Source organism: Mrakia frigida (assembly GCF_051309035.1).
Source record: "Mrakia frigida strain ATCC 22029 unplaced genomic scaffold BDY24scaffold_5, whole genome shotgun sequence".
Taxonomy (NCBI): Eukaryota; Fungi; Basidiomycota; class Tremellomycetes; order Cystofilobasidiales; family Mrakiaceae; genus Mrakia; species Mrakia frigida.
This window is the reverse complement of record NW_027481276.1, coordinates 172182-186899: the sequence shown is the minus strand read 5'-3', so window position 1 is coordinate 186899 and position 14718 is coordinate 172182. Positions and strand designations below refer to the sequence as shown.

At 54.2% G+C, this 14718-nt stretch overlaps 6 protein-coding genes across 6 annotated transcripts; 5 read left to right on the top strand and 1 right to left on the bottom strand.

Annotated features, from left to right (window-relative positions):
* Positions 1–438: 438 nt before the first annotated feature.
* On the top strand, positions 439–2677 carry BDY24DRAFT_337010 (uncharacterized protein; the record flags this gene model as incomplete). The annotated part of the gene is made up of 9 exons (XM_076637260.1): positions 439–622; positions 829–892; positions 981–1074; positions 1173–1313; positions 1454–1607; positions 1698–1985; positions 2121–2188; positions 2285–2499; positions 2623–2677. 9 exons carry the CDS (start codon positions 439–441, stop codon positions 2675–2677), a joined length of 1263 nt encoding a protein of 420 aa, XP_076499444.1.
* A 1970-nt stretch (positions 2678–4647) lies between these two features.
* BDY24DRAFT_379051 (uncharacterized protein) lies at positions 4648–5721 on the top strand. Its single transcript, XM_076639012.1, has 3 exons — positions 4648–4929; positions 5007–5280; positions 5401–5721. The coding sequence occupies exons 1-3, from the start codon at positions 4849–4851 to the stop codon at positions 5634–5636; spliced, it is 591 nt and encodes a 196-aa protein (XP_076499443.1). The 5' UTR covers positions 4648–4848; the 3' UTR covers positions 5637–5721.
* BDY24DRAFT_228569 (uncharacterized protein) lies at positions 5554–7029 on the top strand. Its single transcript, XM_076636615.1, has 5 exons — positions 5554–5632; positions 5719–5856; positions 5930–6129; positions 6207–6685; positions 6774–7029. Exons 2-4 carry the CDS (start codon positions 5793–5795, stop codon positions 6672–6674), a joined length of 732 nt encoding a protein of 243 aa, XP_076499442.1. The 5' UTR covers positions 5554–5632; positions 5719–5792; the 3' UTR covers positions 6675–6685; positions 6774–7029.
* Positions 7030–7903: 874 nt separating this feature from the next.
* Positions 7904–10400, top strand: BDY24DRAFT_379046 (kinase-like domain-containing protein). Its single transcript, XM_076639011.1, has 5 exons — positions 7904–8209; positions 8384–8806; positions 8952–9057; positions 9136–9372; positions 9456–10400. Exons 1-5 carry the CDS (start codon positions 8071–8073, stop codon positions 10030–10032), a joined length of 1482 nt encoding a protein of 493 aa, XP_076499441.1. The 5' UTR covers positions 7904–8070; the 3' UTR covers positions 10033–10400.
* Positions 10401–10631: 231 nt separating this feature from the next.
* BDY24DRAFT_412485 (uncharacterized protein) lies at positions 10632–11698 on the bottom strand (the record flags this gene model as incomplete). Its single annotated transcript, XM_076643066.1, has 6 exons — positions 10632–10844; positions 10927–11016; positions 11100–11192; positions 11296–11380; positions 11489–11534; positions 11635–11698. 6 exons carry the CDS (start codon positions 11696–11698, stop codon positions 10632–10634), a joined length of 591 nt encoding a protein of 196 aa, XP_076499440.1.
* A 1341-nt stretch (positions 11699–13039) lies between these two features.
* Positions 13040–14392, top strand: BDY24DRAFT_347967 (Alpha/Beta hydrolase protein). Its single transcript, XM_076637657.1, has 6 exons — positions 13040–13222; positions 13295–13423; positions 13489–13586; positions 13669–13691; positions 13753–13935; positions 14006–14392. Exons 1-6 carry the CDS (start codon positions 13106–13108, stop codon positions 14359–14361), a joined length of 906 nt encoding a protein of 301 aa, XP_076499439.1. The 5' UTR covers positions 13040–13105; the 3' UTR covers positions 14362–14392.
* The last annotated feature ends 326 nt before the right edge of the window (positions 14393–14718 follow it).

Sequence of the window (14718 nt, the reverse complement as noted above, 5' to 3'; positions counted from 1 at the left end):
TCTCCTCCCATTGCCCAGTCGTCGACCTCCCGATCCCCTTTTCACTTCCTTCCTCCCTCCCAACCGCAACCTTCTCTCGAATCCCTTCCAAAATCCCTCCGACCTACGACAGGACCACTCACACTCGTCCTCTCTCCTCCTCTTCACATCCCAACCCATCCTCCTTCCCTCCCCACTTCATCACCACCTCTTTCCTCCCTCCCTCAGCGACAACACCGTCGACGAACTCCCTCTCGATCCCGATCTAGATCTCGCTCTCCCGGAAGACAAGCTCCCGCTTACAGACATCGAGTGAGTCTAGCTTCTTTCTTCACTCTCTCTCTCTTCCACATCATCTCAACCGACGCAACGAGCTCCTTCCTCATTCAAGCTGACCCATCTTCCTCCCGACTTCTACACCTTTCGTTTCTTCCTCTCTGTCTCTCTCAGGACACCTCCATGCCTCCCGCCGCTCCTCCCGCCGCCGCCGCCCACCCTCCTCGATCTCTAGGAGGTCCCTTCAACGCTCCCGCCGAGGAAGCAGCAGACTTCGCCACTCGATCCGTCCGAGAGCACAGGGTCTACGTCGGAAACCTCAGCTACGAAGTTCGATACAAGGATTTGGAGCAGTTCATGACGGATGGTGCGTTGGGTTTGGTTTAGGTCTGGGTCTGGTCATGGTTTTGGGGAAGGGGAAGGGCTGATGGAGTCTGGTTTTTCTCTTTGGTTTCTCGTTGGGTTTGGGTGTTGGTTCTGTGGTGTTGTTTCGAATCTCCCTCTCCCAACCCACCCTCCTACTCTTCTCTCCCTCTCGCCTACTCTACTCGCCACCGTCACTTCAACCTACAGCTGGACTCGAGGTCGCTTTCACTGAGATCCTCCTCACGCCCAACGGGATGTCGAAGGGTTGCGGGTGCGTCGCTCTCTCCTTCCTTTCCATCAGCTTTTTTTTGTTACCTCGTTCGTCGCTGACATCTTTCTCTCGCCCTCCCTCTCTTCAGAATCGTCGAGTTCACTACCAAGGAAGACGCTACTCGAGCCATCACCGAGTTCGCCGACAAGGCTCTCCTCGGACGACCCATCTTCATTCGAGAGGTTCGTCTTTTCCTCCCACTTGCCCGGTCTCGACTTCCTTCTCGCCTTCGTTTCGAGCTCGAATTGACTCTATCTTCTACTCTTCTTTCTTCTCCCAGGACCGAGAGGAGCAAGCTCGATTCGGAGCTCCCCCTTCTGCTGGTCGAATGGGAGCCGCTGGCTTCGGAGGTGCTCCTGGATTCGGAGGAGGAATGGGAGGTGCTCCTGGTGGAGGAGGAAGGCAGGTGTACGTTGGAAACGTGAGTTTTTCTTCCCCTTTCTCTCGCCCTTCACTCAAAGCGGTCGCTCTTCTCTTCTCCCCGTTCCCGTCGCGTCGCTTCGGTCATTCGACGCCTTCGCTGACTCTCGTTTTTCCTTCCTTCTCCTTCCCGCACCTCAGCTTCCTTTCCAAGCCAACTGGCAAGACCTCAAGGATCTCTTCCGACCTGCTGGAGCCATCATCCGAGCCGATATCCAGATGGGACCCGACGGACGACCCAAGGGAAGCGGAACCGTCGTTTACGAGTCGGTCGAGGATGCTCAGAACGCTATCGGTAAGTCGATTAATTCATCTCACTCCTCCTCGTCGACATTCCTACCCATCACTCCACTGACTTCGACTTCTTTCTCTTCTCGCACATCAGCTCAGTTCAACGGCTTCGACTGGTTCGGACGACGACTCGAAGTCCGAGAGGATCGATTCGCCTTCGCTCCCCGAGGAGGCTTCCGAGGAGGCATGGGATTCCGAGGAGGAATGATGGGAGGCTTCGGAGGACGAGGTGGATTCCAGGGACGAGGTGGCTTTGGAGGAGCTCCTGGTGGTTTCGGTGGAGGGTTCGGAGGAGGATTCCAAGGTGGAGCTCCTGGAGGATACCAGGGTGGAGTTGCTGGAGGATTCGGAGGAGCTCCCGCTTACGGTCAGCAGCAAGCTCGTGAGTTTGACGTCTTTTGTTGAACGAACGGAGCAAACTCGTTTTCAGACTCGAGAACTCGACGCGACGCGACGCGATGCGAACTTACCCTCTTTTCTTTTTCGTTTGCTTTCCTCTTTGCTTCAGTTGGAGGAGGAGACGCCTTCGGACACGCTGGTGGAGCTGCTTCCTACAACCCTTCCAAGCAGATCTTGGTCAACAACGTGAGTCTCGACCGCTCCTCCTCGTCCGTCGTCGCTCTTTTCATATCTCCCTCGGACTGACGCTCTTTCTCCATCGTCCTTTCCTTCCTCTTTCAGCTTCCTTGGTCTACCTCCAACGAGGATCTCGTCGAGCTCTTCGAGACTACCGGAGAGGTCATCGCCGCTGAGATCCTTATCGACCTCAACTCCGGACGATCCAGAGGTCAGGGAATCGTCGAGTTCACCGCCGCCGATCAGAGCACGACCGCCATCGCCAAGTTCACTGGATACATGTACGGAGGACGTCCCCTGGAGGTCAGGTACAACGCTAGGTGTGTTTTCAGCTTCGTTCCTTCTCTTGCGTTGCGAGACGCGTCGACATCGAATCTCGTTCGACATCTTTCCTTCGCTGACTCCTTCTTTCCTTTCTTCTTTACTTTCTCCTCTGTTCGCAGGTTCCACCAGTTCACTCCTTCAGCCGGAAGGGGTGGAGTCCCTGCCGAGGTCTAAAACCCAAAACCACGTCCCTCTTCGACGGGATCCCTCGATCAAAAACGAAACGACTTGTATCAACAAACCTCTTCAGGGATCTTTCTTTTTCTTCTTCGTTTCACTTCACACCCATATCTTTTCCTTCTTAGCTTCTCTACTCTCTTAGCGTCGCACGATGCCGATGCTTTCACTACTCCACGAACGACGCGTCTCGGGGGAAAAAAAACGTCCTTCGCTCGTCTCAACATGCTCCTGCTCCCTTGCTGTTCCTTCTGAGCGTCTCGACCTTATCAACCGAGGCAGTAAGAGGATGACGTCTTCTCCCTCTGAATCAAGTGCCAGAAAAGCCTCCTATCATGCTGCGGCAAGAGGTTGAGGAGAGGAGGGATCGAGCTGATCGATCCCTCTTTGCACCTGAACCACATCTGACCCTCTCCCTCCCCTTCCCTTCCCTCCTTCCTTCCTTCTTTTCCTCTTCTTCGAGACCCTACCTCTAGAACATCAAGCTTCAGCTTTCTGTCCTTACAAGGGAATCCTCGACCAACAAGGAGAACCGGAGCAAGGTTCGTTCTCCCCCTGTCGAACGAAGGCTGCGAGCTTCAACTTTCCCTCCCCCCCTTCCTCCCTTTCATCGCTTCCCTCTCCTTCGTTTGGCTCGAGCACTAACACTGTTATCTTTTGCGTATATACAGATACATGATCGAGGCTTCCTGGATCCAAGAAGAACATCTAGCACTGCAGGCGGCCTCTCAGGCTTGATTCGTTTCGCTCGAGCTTGAAGACTCGGATGAGCGCTGAAGAAGGCAGGTCGTCCTCCCTTTCTTCGAGGAACGGCTGAGGATGATGAGAGGTCAGTTCTGCCAGAGCAGTGGTCTAGGAGCAGGAAGGGGAACGGAAGCGAGGGAAGAGAGAGAGAGCTGAGGGGAGGAAGGGGTGAGCTCGAGCTGACTTTCTTTGCTACCTCCTACAGGCTCAGACCCTTTGTTCTCCTCCCTCAAGGCTTCGACCCAGAGAAGACTTTCAACTCCATCAACTCCATCAACTCCATCAACTCGAGTCCTTCGAGATGATTGGGATCGGATTCATCGTCGTCGAGGACCGACAGCCTGCCTGACGAGAGGTCGAACGCGCTTCCGCCTCGAGCTCGTCTACGAGAAGCGGATTTAGAAGACTAGTTTTCGTCGAGGGATATCAAGGAGAGGTTTTGTCGTCTCTGATGCTCACATTAGTGAGCAATCTTCACCCTCCTTGGCCACGACGCGCTCTCGCCTCGGCGCGTCGTCTGAGACCGACGTCGCTGCTCTGTTTCTTTAATAGTCACTGCTCCTGCTTTAATGCCTTCTTCGCAGCTATTGGAACGTCTTTTCTTGACCTTCGAACCCTCTCCAGCTGCCTCAGCGGTCGAGGATCTGCTTCATCTCGACTCACCCTCTCGCTTCCCAACGAAGCAGGTTGGCGGTCGTGGATGCTACCAGGAGACTCGCAGATGTGGGATGACTGTTTTTGGGAGCTCTAGCGGAATTCGGTATCTTTCTGGCCGAGAGGAAGGTCTGAAACGATCTAACGCGTGAGCTTTTCTTCCTCTCCTCAACTCCGCTCCTTTTTTATTTACTTTGTTGCAAGAGAACAGACCTGACATCATTTTTGCCTCTTTATAATCAGTCGGGAGCAGCATCCGTACACGGGGTTGGCGAGTCTGCTTGAGATTCTGAAGGATTGGTTCGAGAAGGCGAACCCTCGTCTTCAACGCGTTCCAGCTTTTCCCCTTCCTCGAGAAACAGTTCTGACGCGTTTCATTCTTATCCGGATTCAGCGTCGTCGGGCAGGGGAACGATGTTTGGTGAGTAGTAAACCTTTGCTGCTGCCAGTACCACGCGACGGGGGGCGGACGAGACGAGGCTCGCCGGATGGGGGGTTGGAAGAAGCTTCTCCCCTTCGAAGGATCTTACAGAAAACGCTATCGATCTTGCTTCCAAGAGACTTTTTGATACCAATCCTAGCTCTCAGGCTTTCAAAGCTTGTCGAGGGAAAGGTGTCTCAACCATCTCCCCCAACCTCGAGCTTGATTGAACCCCGCAGACTTTGACCTTCTTCTCTTCCTTCAAGCTTTCCCTTTCGAAGCAGGTCTCGGACGTTCTTCATCAACCACATTCAGCACCTCTCTCCCTCTTCTTTTCTACTCGGGCATCATGGACAGGGGCATCCCAAAAAACCTCTCTCGAGTGCCAGACCGACAGCTTCCTCGACCCGTCGCGGCTCTGCGTCGAAAGGTGAGCTCGCTCTTGAACTTTCCTTCATCCGTCGACCTCCACTCATCCCCTTCCTTCCTTCCTTTGCTTTTTCTCAGCCTTCGACTACCTCCATCCCCTATGCATCCTATCACACCAACGCCGCTCCTCCTACCTTTCTCAAGAGGGTCGCCACAGCAGCAAAGCAGCGTCCAACTCGAACCGTCGCCGGAGCCGTTGTCCTTCTCTTCTTCCTCTGGTGGCTCGTCTTCTCGGTCACCTTCGAATCGGAGCACGTCCATCCCATGCTGGCACAGATGGCCGTTCCTTCTGGAGGACTCGAGGACGCAGGAAAGTCGTTCGACGACGTCAAAAGGAGGAAGAGCATCTTGAGTACGTCCCGATCTCACAGAGCTCAACAAGTTCAAGCCTTCCTTGATCTTCCTCCCTCCCCGACACTCAACTGATACGATCTTCATGCTTCCCTTTCATTTGTACTCTCCTCTTTCGCAGATGGTATCTCTCCTCGCTCAAGCAGCATCCCTCCAACCATTCCCTTCACGCCAAAGGAAGAGCTCGCGTCTCTCGTCAACTTCCTCGTCAGCAACCCTTCCCACAGTCTTCCCCTCAACATCGATCCCTCCGTCCCCCTCCTCCCCGACATGATCCTCGACGTTCCTCTTCCATCTGCGCTGGACTGTCGTGCGAGAGTTCTCGAGGAGCTCGAGAAGGATACCTGGGAGAAGTGAGTTGCTTTCCGCTTTCGTTTTCGAACCTTGAACTCCCTCAAAGCGAGACAGCTCGCTGACGTCTGTTTTGTGCTGCTTCTCGAACTCTTTTCGTTCAGGTGGCCCGTCGTGGTGATAGGGAGAGTCAAGGAGACTGCTCTGATCCGAGAACTTTTGATGGGAGAGCAGTATCTGGGGAAGAAGCACCACGGCATGGGTTTCCTGGAAACCAACTCTCGACGTGAGCTCACCTCCCATCTCCTTCCCTTCCGTGGTCTCTTAGCTGACCATCCTCCTCGACCACTCCCTCCCAGCCGATCTCGCTCTCGTCGTTCCCATCCTCTCTCGACTCACCGGACGACCGTCGACTCCCATCATTCTCATCGGAGGAAAGAACATGGGCTCGTACGCCGATCTCAAGGCTCTCGACAACGAGGATGGGGAACTCGAGGATCTCCTGAAGAAGGCTGGTTCAACTCTCGGTCTTGAAAAGGTCAAGCGGGTTGAGAAGGAGGTTCGTTTACGTCGATTCGTTCGTCTCGTTCGCCTCGAAGAAACCCAAGCTGACCTCCTCTCGTTCCTTTCTCGCAGCGACTCCTCCGAATCGCCATGGAGAAGATCCGAGCCTCCCTCCCCGTTGAAGAGAGAGAAGATGTCACCCTCGAGGCTATCGCCGAGGCCGTTGCTGAGGTCGTCGCGGAGGAGGCTGTCGCAGAGGAAGCTCGGGACGAGGCCGTTGCGGAGGAGAAGCGAGAGCAGGCTTTGGAGATGTCGCAGGAGGAGCTCGTCGAGGAGGAGGCGCTGGCTCAGGACGCGATGGATAGGGTCCTGGCAGACGACGCTAAAGCCGCGGCTCTGGATGCTGCTTTGGAGGAGGTCCTGGGGGACAGGTCGACGCCGACGGAGGAGGAAGCGTTCGCTTTGGAGGAGGAGAAGTTTGTGATCACGCAGGGAGATGCTCACTACGAGCCAGGAGAGGTAGAGGAGTTTGTCCTCAACGAGGACGATAACCAGCCGGAAGAGGAGGAGGATTACGACTTCCAGCCTTTGGAGGCTTGATCTCTCGTTCGGTGAGTCGCGTCGACATTCGTTCCCTTTCCTTCCTCGACTCTTTGAAGCTGACTCCCCCTCCCTTCCATTCCTTTCTGTTCCTCTCAGCATCTTCTTTATCTTCTTGCTTGTAACGCTCGTGCATACCTCTTCCCTCCACCCTGTATCTATACCCCCCATCGCATCTCTTCTTCGTTCGACATCTCGTTCTCTCGTTCTCGTCTTTTTTCTTTCTTTTTTGGTTTTCTGGCTGAGCTTCACTCATAACTATAGAATAACTTCAGCGTGGTTTATCTAGACACTAGCTCATCCGGTAGAAGACGAAAGAGAGAGAGAGAGGAAGAGGACAAAAGTGAGCGAGCTGGGACGCGACGACGACTGAACGACACAATTGCTCGCCCTTCACCTCCGCCTCCGAACCACCCCTCTCATAACCAGTTCAATCTTCTCCTTCTTCCGAAGAGATGAGAAATCACTGCCTCAGAAATCGAATCGACCAGTGCTCCAAAGACTCCCCAGTTAGCATCCGAGGGAGGGTGAAGGGAAGAGGAACGAGCGCTGCCTTGGGCTCAGGCAACAACCGATCAATTTAAGCTCGGAAGCGAAAAAAGGGGAGGAGAAGGTAAAGGTCTAGAGAGTGTGGATGTTGTTTCCTCTAGAGAAAAATCTGTGGACTTGTTGAAGAGGAGGAGTGAGGAGAGGAGGAGGGAAGCGATCGAGCACTGGCCGATTCGAAACCAAATGCGCGATTTCCCCCTTGCCTCTTCCACCACCATCTCTGTGGAACTCTTCGAAAATCAAAGGCAACGGGCCCTGACTACTCTGTTGGTCTCCTCGATCACCGAAAAAGGCCTCAACCTCCCAAGAAGCTCGCCCTTGACTGCTCTCGACGCTCCTCCCTTTGATGAGCTCAAGCTCAACATTTCCCTCCCTCCCTCCCTCCCTCCCTCCTGCCTCCCTCTCCCTCTCCTTCCCTTCCCTTCATCAACGCTGACTTCTGTTTGAATATTTCTCTTTCTTCAAAAGTATCTGCTTGCGCCTTTTCCAGCTCAAAGCAACCCTGAATTAGGATCCGACGAGCCGAGGCCTTGGGAAACCTCTTCCTCTCTTTTCCTGTTCACCTGCCCTCCCTTCCCGTCCAACTCTCACCTTCTTTCTTGTCTGAAACCCAACGAGTTAGGATCTATTCTAATATCCTACTCCTTCCAATCCCCAACAAGAAGCAAGCAGTCAGCTCGACTCCACGTTGAGCTTCTTCCCTGCCCTTCCACTTCCTCCTCCTTCTCCCCCCCCACTCGCTCCCCCCTCGTCCCACTCCCCTTCCCCTCCCCTCCCCTCGGACGACTCCTTCTTCGTTCCTCCCCCAACCACAACCTCATCCCCACCACCTTCACCTCCTTCAGTCATGCCCAACTGCCCTACCGTCTCCCTCGACGAGCTCATCGGAACGACCTTCCTGGGACTCAAGTTCGTCGAAAAGATCGGCAGCGGCGCGTTTGGATCCGTCTTCCTCGCTGAGGATCTAGAGGCCAAGTCCTTCGTTGGTGAGTCGTCCTTCCTCTCCTGGTCTCTCTCGAGAGACGTCTTGAGCGCTCAATCCATACATCTTCTCTCGAGAGAATGCTCCCTTCGATCCGTCTTTTTGAAGTTGAACCTGACGCCTCTTCCCTCCCTCTTCCCCTCTCCCCTCGCTCGTTTTCCTTCCCGGAACCTCACAGCCGTCAAGGTCCTCTCCAACGAATGCCCTACTCCTCAGCATCGCCACTTCCTCCAGACCGAGGTCAACCTCCATCGACGAGTCTCCTCCCACCCCAACATCGTTACTCTTCACCGAGTTGTCACAACCGTCTCCTTCGTCTTCATCGTTCTCGCCTTCGTCGAAGGGTGCGACCTCTTCGACCAAATCGTCGTCCACCACCGCTACCTCGCTCAAGATAAACTCATCTCCAAAGTCTTCCTCCAAATCATCGAGGCCGTAGGGTTCCTGCACAACAACGGGATCGCTCATCGAGACATCAAACCTGAGAACATCCTCTCCAGTCCGGATGGGGAAACCGTCTTCCTAGCCGACTTTGGATTGGCTACGACCGCTGAGAACTCTAGGGAGTTCAACGCTGGATCGTCCTTCTACACTTCGCCAGGTTCGTTCAGCTCTCGATTCGAAGAACGCGTCGCGGGAGACTTCGTCTTCTCTTCCCTTCCCTTCCCTCTCCTCCTCCCTTTCCTTCTTTCACAACATACCGAAACGCTGATGCCCTCTCCTGTCTTCTCTTGTTATTTTTACAGAATGCCGAAACGCCATGTTCAAGCCCTACACCAGCTACAACACTCCTGCCAACGATTGCTGGGCACTGGGAATTTTGCTCGTCGCCCTTGCATGCGGGCTGAACCCGTGAGTCGCTTTCGTTACCTCCTCTCGCACGATCTCACAGTGTCTGACTCTTCCCTGAGCTTGTCTTCTTTACTTCAGATGGAGAGAAGCTTCCCTCGACGACGAATCCTTCAGGTCGTTCCTTCGATCTCCCGAGGCCTTCCTCGCCACCTTCCCTCTCTCCACCGAGGCTTCCGAGCTTCTCATGCACGTCTTCGAGGTCGACCCTAGGCAGAGGATCACGGTTCCTGAGCTTGCGGAGAGAGTGAAGGAGATTGAGAGGTGGACGTCGTTCGACGCGACGACTTTGGAAGACGCAGTCGAGACGGTCTCAAAGTGAGTCCACCTTTCGTTTCTTCTTGTTCCTTGTCTCGAGCTCCGAACCTCCTGGCTGATCATCCTCCATTCTTCTTCCTCAGCCTCGACGACGAGCTCATGGAACCCGTCCCCTCGTCTTCCCTTCTTCCACCTCCTCCAACCTCGCCTCTCGATCCTTGCCTCCTTCTTCCAGCCCTCCTCAAATACGCCTCTCCATCCTCTGCTTTACCTTCGCCTCCAGCGGAGTCCCTTCCAGCCACCCCTTATGCCTCCTCTACCTCCTCCAACAAACACCTCGAGACTCCCACCGCTCCCTCCACCGGCCACTCTCCCCTCGGAGTCACCCTCTTCTCCCCTTCCACTCCCTGCTTCGACTTCTCCTCCTCGTGCTCCAACTCCTCCTGCTCCTCCGTCGGGTCCTTCGACCATCTCGCCTGCGACGACGTCGAGGAGGACGAGGACCCGGACGCGGAAGGATCGAGTTCGAGGTCGCTCGCCGAACTTCTTCAAGGGTCCATCTTCCCTTCGCCGCCTGCTTCCACACCGAAGGATCGAGCGTTCAGGAGGATCCTCGACTTCCAGCAGCCCTTCTTCTCGGATAAGGACGTCGAGATGGGCGACGATGAGGGAGCGGAGCAGCGGAGGAGTTGGGCGAGGAGGAGGAGTGGGACTCTCTGATTTGAGGGTCGGAGGAGCAGCATCGTTTTCTCGTTTCTCGTCGTCCATTTTTTCTTCGTATCGCATCGCATCGCATCGTTGTAGAACCCTTAGGTTTGGTTTACTCCTCTTCTGTTTCACGTACATCTGTTTATTCTCTCTATCTATCTCTAGGGGTTGAAGAGGTCATCTCGACGCGTCTTCGTTTCCGTTCGTTCCCTCTCTCGCACTTCTCCAAGGGTCTTCACCACTCCACTCTTACTCTACACTGTATGCATCAGACACAATCCAGTCTTTTTCCTGATATTTTTTCTGTACTCGTCTAGCAGCATCGCTCTCGCCTTTTTTTTTTCACACACGTCGATCTCGATCCTCTCCTCTCTTTCTCATCTTCCTTCCTTCTCTCGACGAAGCAGCGAAAGCGAGAGCGAAACAGTGGACATCAAAAGAATGGACTACATGTGCGAGAAGAAACGGGGTCGGTCGTTAAAGTAAGAAGGAAAAAAGAGCATGGAAGGTGGGAACGAAACGAAACGAAAGAAAACGACACGAGAAAAGAGAGAGCGGGAGAAGGAGACAGATAGAGAGTAGTAACGAGAAAGAGAGGTATCTACTCGTTCTCAAAGCATCGCTCCCACATCCGTCGTCTTGGTAGGTTTCTCGTACTTCTCGTCCTCGTCCGAAGGTCGTTGATGGTCCTTCTGAACCCCGTTTTCATCGTCGGTTTCGATCTCTCCCTCGAGTTCGGCGTTGTTGATGAGATGAGGGTTGAAGGCGAAAGCACCCTTGGGGACGAGGGTGGCAGCGAGGATGATGACGCAGAGGACGGTGAACTGGAAAAGGATTGGGAGAGGACGACGCGGGCTTAACACTCGTTCTCAGGGTCGAAAAAAGGGAAAGTAGACTTGCCTGAACTCCTCCCACGTAGACCAGAGCGTCGTAGATGTTACCGTCTCGATTGTAAACCTTGTCGATGTACGAACCGAGGACGGAACCGAGGATGGCCTGAGATGGGGGAGACGAAAAAGACGAGGAGTCAGACGCGTTCGAACGAAGGCTCGAAGAGAGATTGAAACGCTGGTACTGACGTAGAGGATGATGTAAGACGAGAACAGGAAAGCCATGACACTTCCGAGAGCGGAGACTTCTCGATCTTGACTCTCCATTCGAGCGAGGGAGGCCTGGTGAAGAGAACGAACGGGTCAGCTTCGCTGTCTTCTTCGACTCGTTCGGTTATGAAGAAACGACGTACCTGGATGAACGCAGCGAGAGAGACATCACCACCTGCATCGCTTGGTTGAGGCCAGTAAGTGCGCCCAACTTGCCGAAGGTGTTGGAGGCGGTGAACCGATCGGTAGCAAGGGTGATTCTGGTAGGCAGGCAAATTTGAAGGAGGGAGAGGAGAGCACGCGAGGGGGAAGCGGGTCAGCGCTCGTTCCGTCTCTTTCTCCTCCAGCAAAGGCCAGAATGAGCTGACATAGATCCGTTGAATGACTCCAGGCCTAGCTTGTAGAGCATGATACCTGGAAGAGGAGACGGGGAGGGGAAGCGAGGTAGTGAAGGATCGAAAGAAGGGAGGGGAGGAGTCGAGTTGGAATTTGGGTGGAAAAGGGAGAAACTCACCGACGATGTAGATTCCGATGTTCTTCCTCTCGAGAGGAGTGAAGTCTGACCAAAGCCAAGTCATTCGAGGATGGTTTGAGGTTCTGGTACTGCTGAAGGAAGAGAAGGAAGGGAGTGGTGGTTTGAGAAGAGAAAGGGGAAGAGAGAAGAAGGAACACAGAAACTGGAAGGAAGTCGAAAGGCCCTTGCACGTTCTTCGAAAGGGCAGAGCGGAAAGTAGACCTCTAGAGAGCGCGGATAGAGAGAGCAGCTCGTCTCCCTTGTCAGCCCGAGTCCAGCGAGAGGAGGGGGAACGAAGAGAGGCTGATGAGGATATGTCAGGGGTCAGAGCTTCGAGCTCACCGAATCAGCAAGAGCGGGAAAGCAGGTCGGTGAAAACATAAGCCCAAGACGACGGGATGCTAGCCGCCGAAAGACGATGGGTGCGTCGATTCGAAGCGGTCGTTCTTGAGAAGTTCGGTGAGCATGACGACTCGAGTTCTCTACGGATGGGAGACGAAGAAGCAGGGAGTTCAGCTTTACTTCTCAGCTGCACGTTGGTGAAGCGAAGGAGGGGAGCACGTGCGGTTTGAGAGAGTGAGAGAAGCGGCAGCGTCGACTTCGCCTCTTGAGCTCAGCAAATCGACGAGTGAAGATCTGCAAGCTGGGAAGGAAACAAAAAGGAAGGAAAAGGGTCAGTTCATGGGTGAGGCTTGGTATACCTCGAACAGGGAGATTGAGCAGAGGCGACGTCTCTGGTCGCGCACACGACCAGGTCCTCTTCCCTCTCCCTCCGCTCTCCCTCTTTCTCTGACGACGTCACGCTCCTCCAGCACGTAGACGATAATCCCCACACTTAGCATGACAGCCTCGAAGGAAGTCCTCCGTCTCTGAACTCACCTGGAAGCCGTTGGAACGACTACAACGCCTCGAGCTTCCCTCCCTCCGGTCTGAAGGAACAACTCGAAGATTCCCTCCGATGCAGACCTGCTGGTTGAATTTAAGACCCAGTCTACTCCTTCCTACTGAGAAGCAAGCATGAGCGATTCTTGCTGAGACTTCAGCAGGAGGGACGAGGGGAGGGAGAGGTGAGGAGGATCGTTGAAGTTGGCGAGACCCTTCCTGAAGCAAAGACGAAGAAGATCGATACCAGTCAGCTTAGGGAGAATGGACGCCAAAATGAACGAGCTGGATCACGACTTACTTGACAAACGAAAGGAAAAGAGCGGGCGAGGTGAGACGAAGGAGGAGGAGGACGGGGAGGGAAGGAAGTTGAGCTTGACTCCTCCTTCTTCCCCTCGTTTTCGATCTTGATCTGGATGAACGAGCTGAGCCGACGATGTCTGATCCACAACGACGGTGGATACTCCATCCCGCTTGGAGATAAAAAAGGTCTGTTTCTTGGTTGATCGAAGTTGGAGGGAAAGGAAGGGAAGGCTCAAAGCTCGAAAGCGAAGGCTGAAAACGGGAGATCCCCCCATCTTCAACAGCCATGACCTCCTCCTCCGCTTCCTCCTCGGACTTCTCGCTCAAGACTATAGTGATAGCAGGGATTGAGTGTGACGTATATGGTCTCGAACAGCTCAAGGGGAATAAAGTGGCCGTAATCGTGAGCTCGACGTTTTGACTCTCTCCGTCCCGCTTCCGCCTCATCTGACTCCCCTCCCCTTCCTTCCTTCAGTTCGTCGCTCATGGAAGGAACAACACTCGGTCTTCGATGGCCAAGTACTGTCAGACGCTTCTCAAGGTCGTCGCTTCAAAGGCTGCAGTTGCCGGAAAGCAGGAGAAAGAACTGGTGGTCATCAATATCGTCAGCTCGCTTCCTCCTCCCTCTTTCTTGTCCTCCCTCTCTGACCCGTCAAACATGTTTGCCAGGATCAACGAAACCATGGATCGAGAGCGGTATATCCCCTGGCCAACTTCAGCTTCGCTCCGGCTGGATCAAGCTCAGATTCAGGCAACGATCTACATGCGTGAGTCCGAGCTGTTTGGTTGAGCTTCCTTCTCTTCGTCTTCGTCGAGCTCACTTTTCTCTTCTTGCTTGGGCCCCGTAAGTCTCGACATGTATGCGATGCAGAGTTAGTCCATTCGCCCTCCACATTCTCAAACCCACTGAGCTGATCCTTCTCGCTTCAACAGCTGGAACCGCTCACGACATCAGCCATCTCATCGACTTCGTCCCATCGTACCTCTTCCCTCTCGAGCCTCACAAGATCACCGACTTCTTCATCACTGGCTTCTCGATGGGAGGGCATGTAGCTTTGCTGCTCCTCCGCCATGAGCCTAGGATAACGCTCGGAGTTCCGATCGTGGGTTGTCCAGGTGAGTCGTCTCTGCCCTCTCTCTTTCTCCTCGTTGCCTCGAGCTCACCTCCTCGTCCTCTCCTCAACAGACTACCTCTCCCTTCTCACCGCTCGAGCACAAAACCTCTCACCTCCCATTTCAACCACGTCGTCAACCTACTTCCCTCCTTCACTCCTCTCTCTCATCAAAACAAACGACCCGGTCTCGACGTCCTACACTTCGAAGGATCCTCTCCTCAACCCCTACCTCAACAAGAAGATCCTCGCCATCTCTGGAACGAAGGACAGGATCGTACCCGTCTCGTTCACGGAGCCGTTTTTCGATGCGTTGGAGGTGGGAGAGGGAGGGAAGAAGGAGCTTTGGATGTTTGAGGGAGGCCATGTTCAGACGGACGAGGCGATGGAGAAGGCTGCAAGTTTCGTTTGGGACGAAGGGTTGAACTAGAGGATGACATGGATATATGTGAGTTTCCTCTACTTCCGCAGTATTGAAGGAAGGACCCCGAAAGGACGGCGAGGAGAACGAAGAGAAGGAATTTGACGCGACGCGACCCCTCCCTCCTCTTCTGTTCGACTACGCCCTTCCGGCTTTTTTCAATTCCCCTCACGTAGGGGCTCTACTTTCACGGACTCGATCTCTTGCTTATGTCAGGGTTCTGGAGACAACTGAAGAAGGAAGGGGAAGCATCAAGAGGAAGAGCGAGTGTTGACGCGACGGTGAGTCGTTCGTTCCTTTCCCTCCCTCCCTCCTTTCTCGCGGGCTCTAGTTTTTTCTCTATCGCATCAGTGCAGCGACTAACAT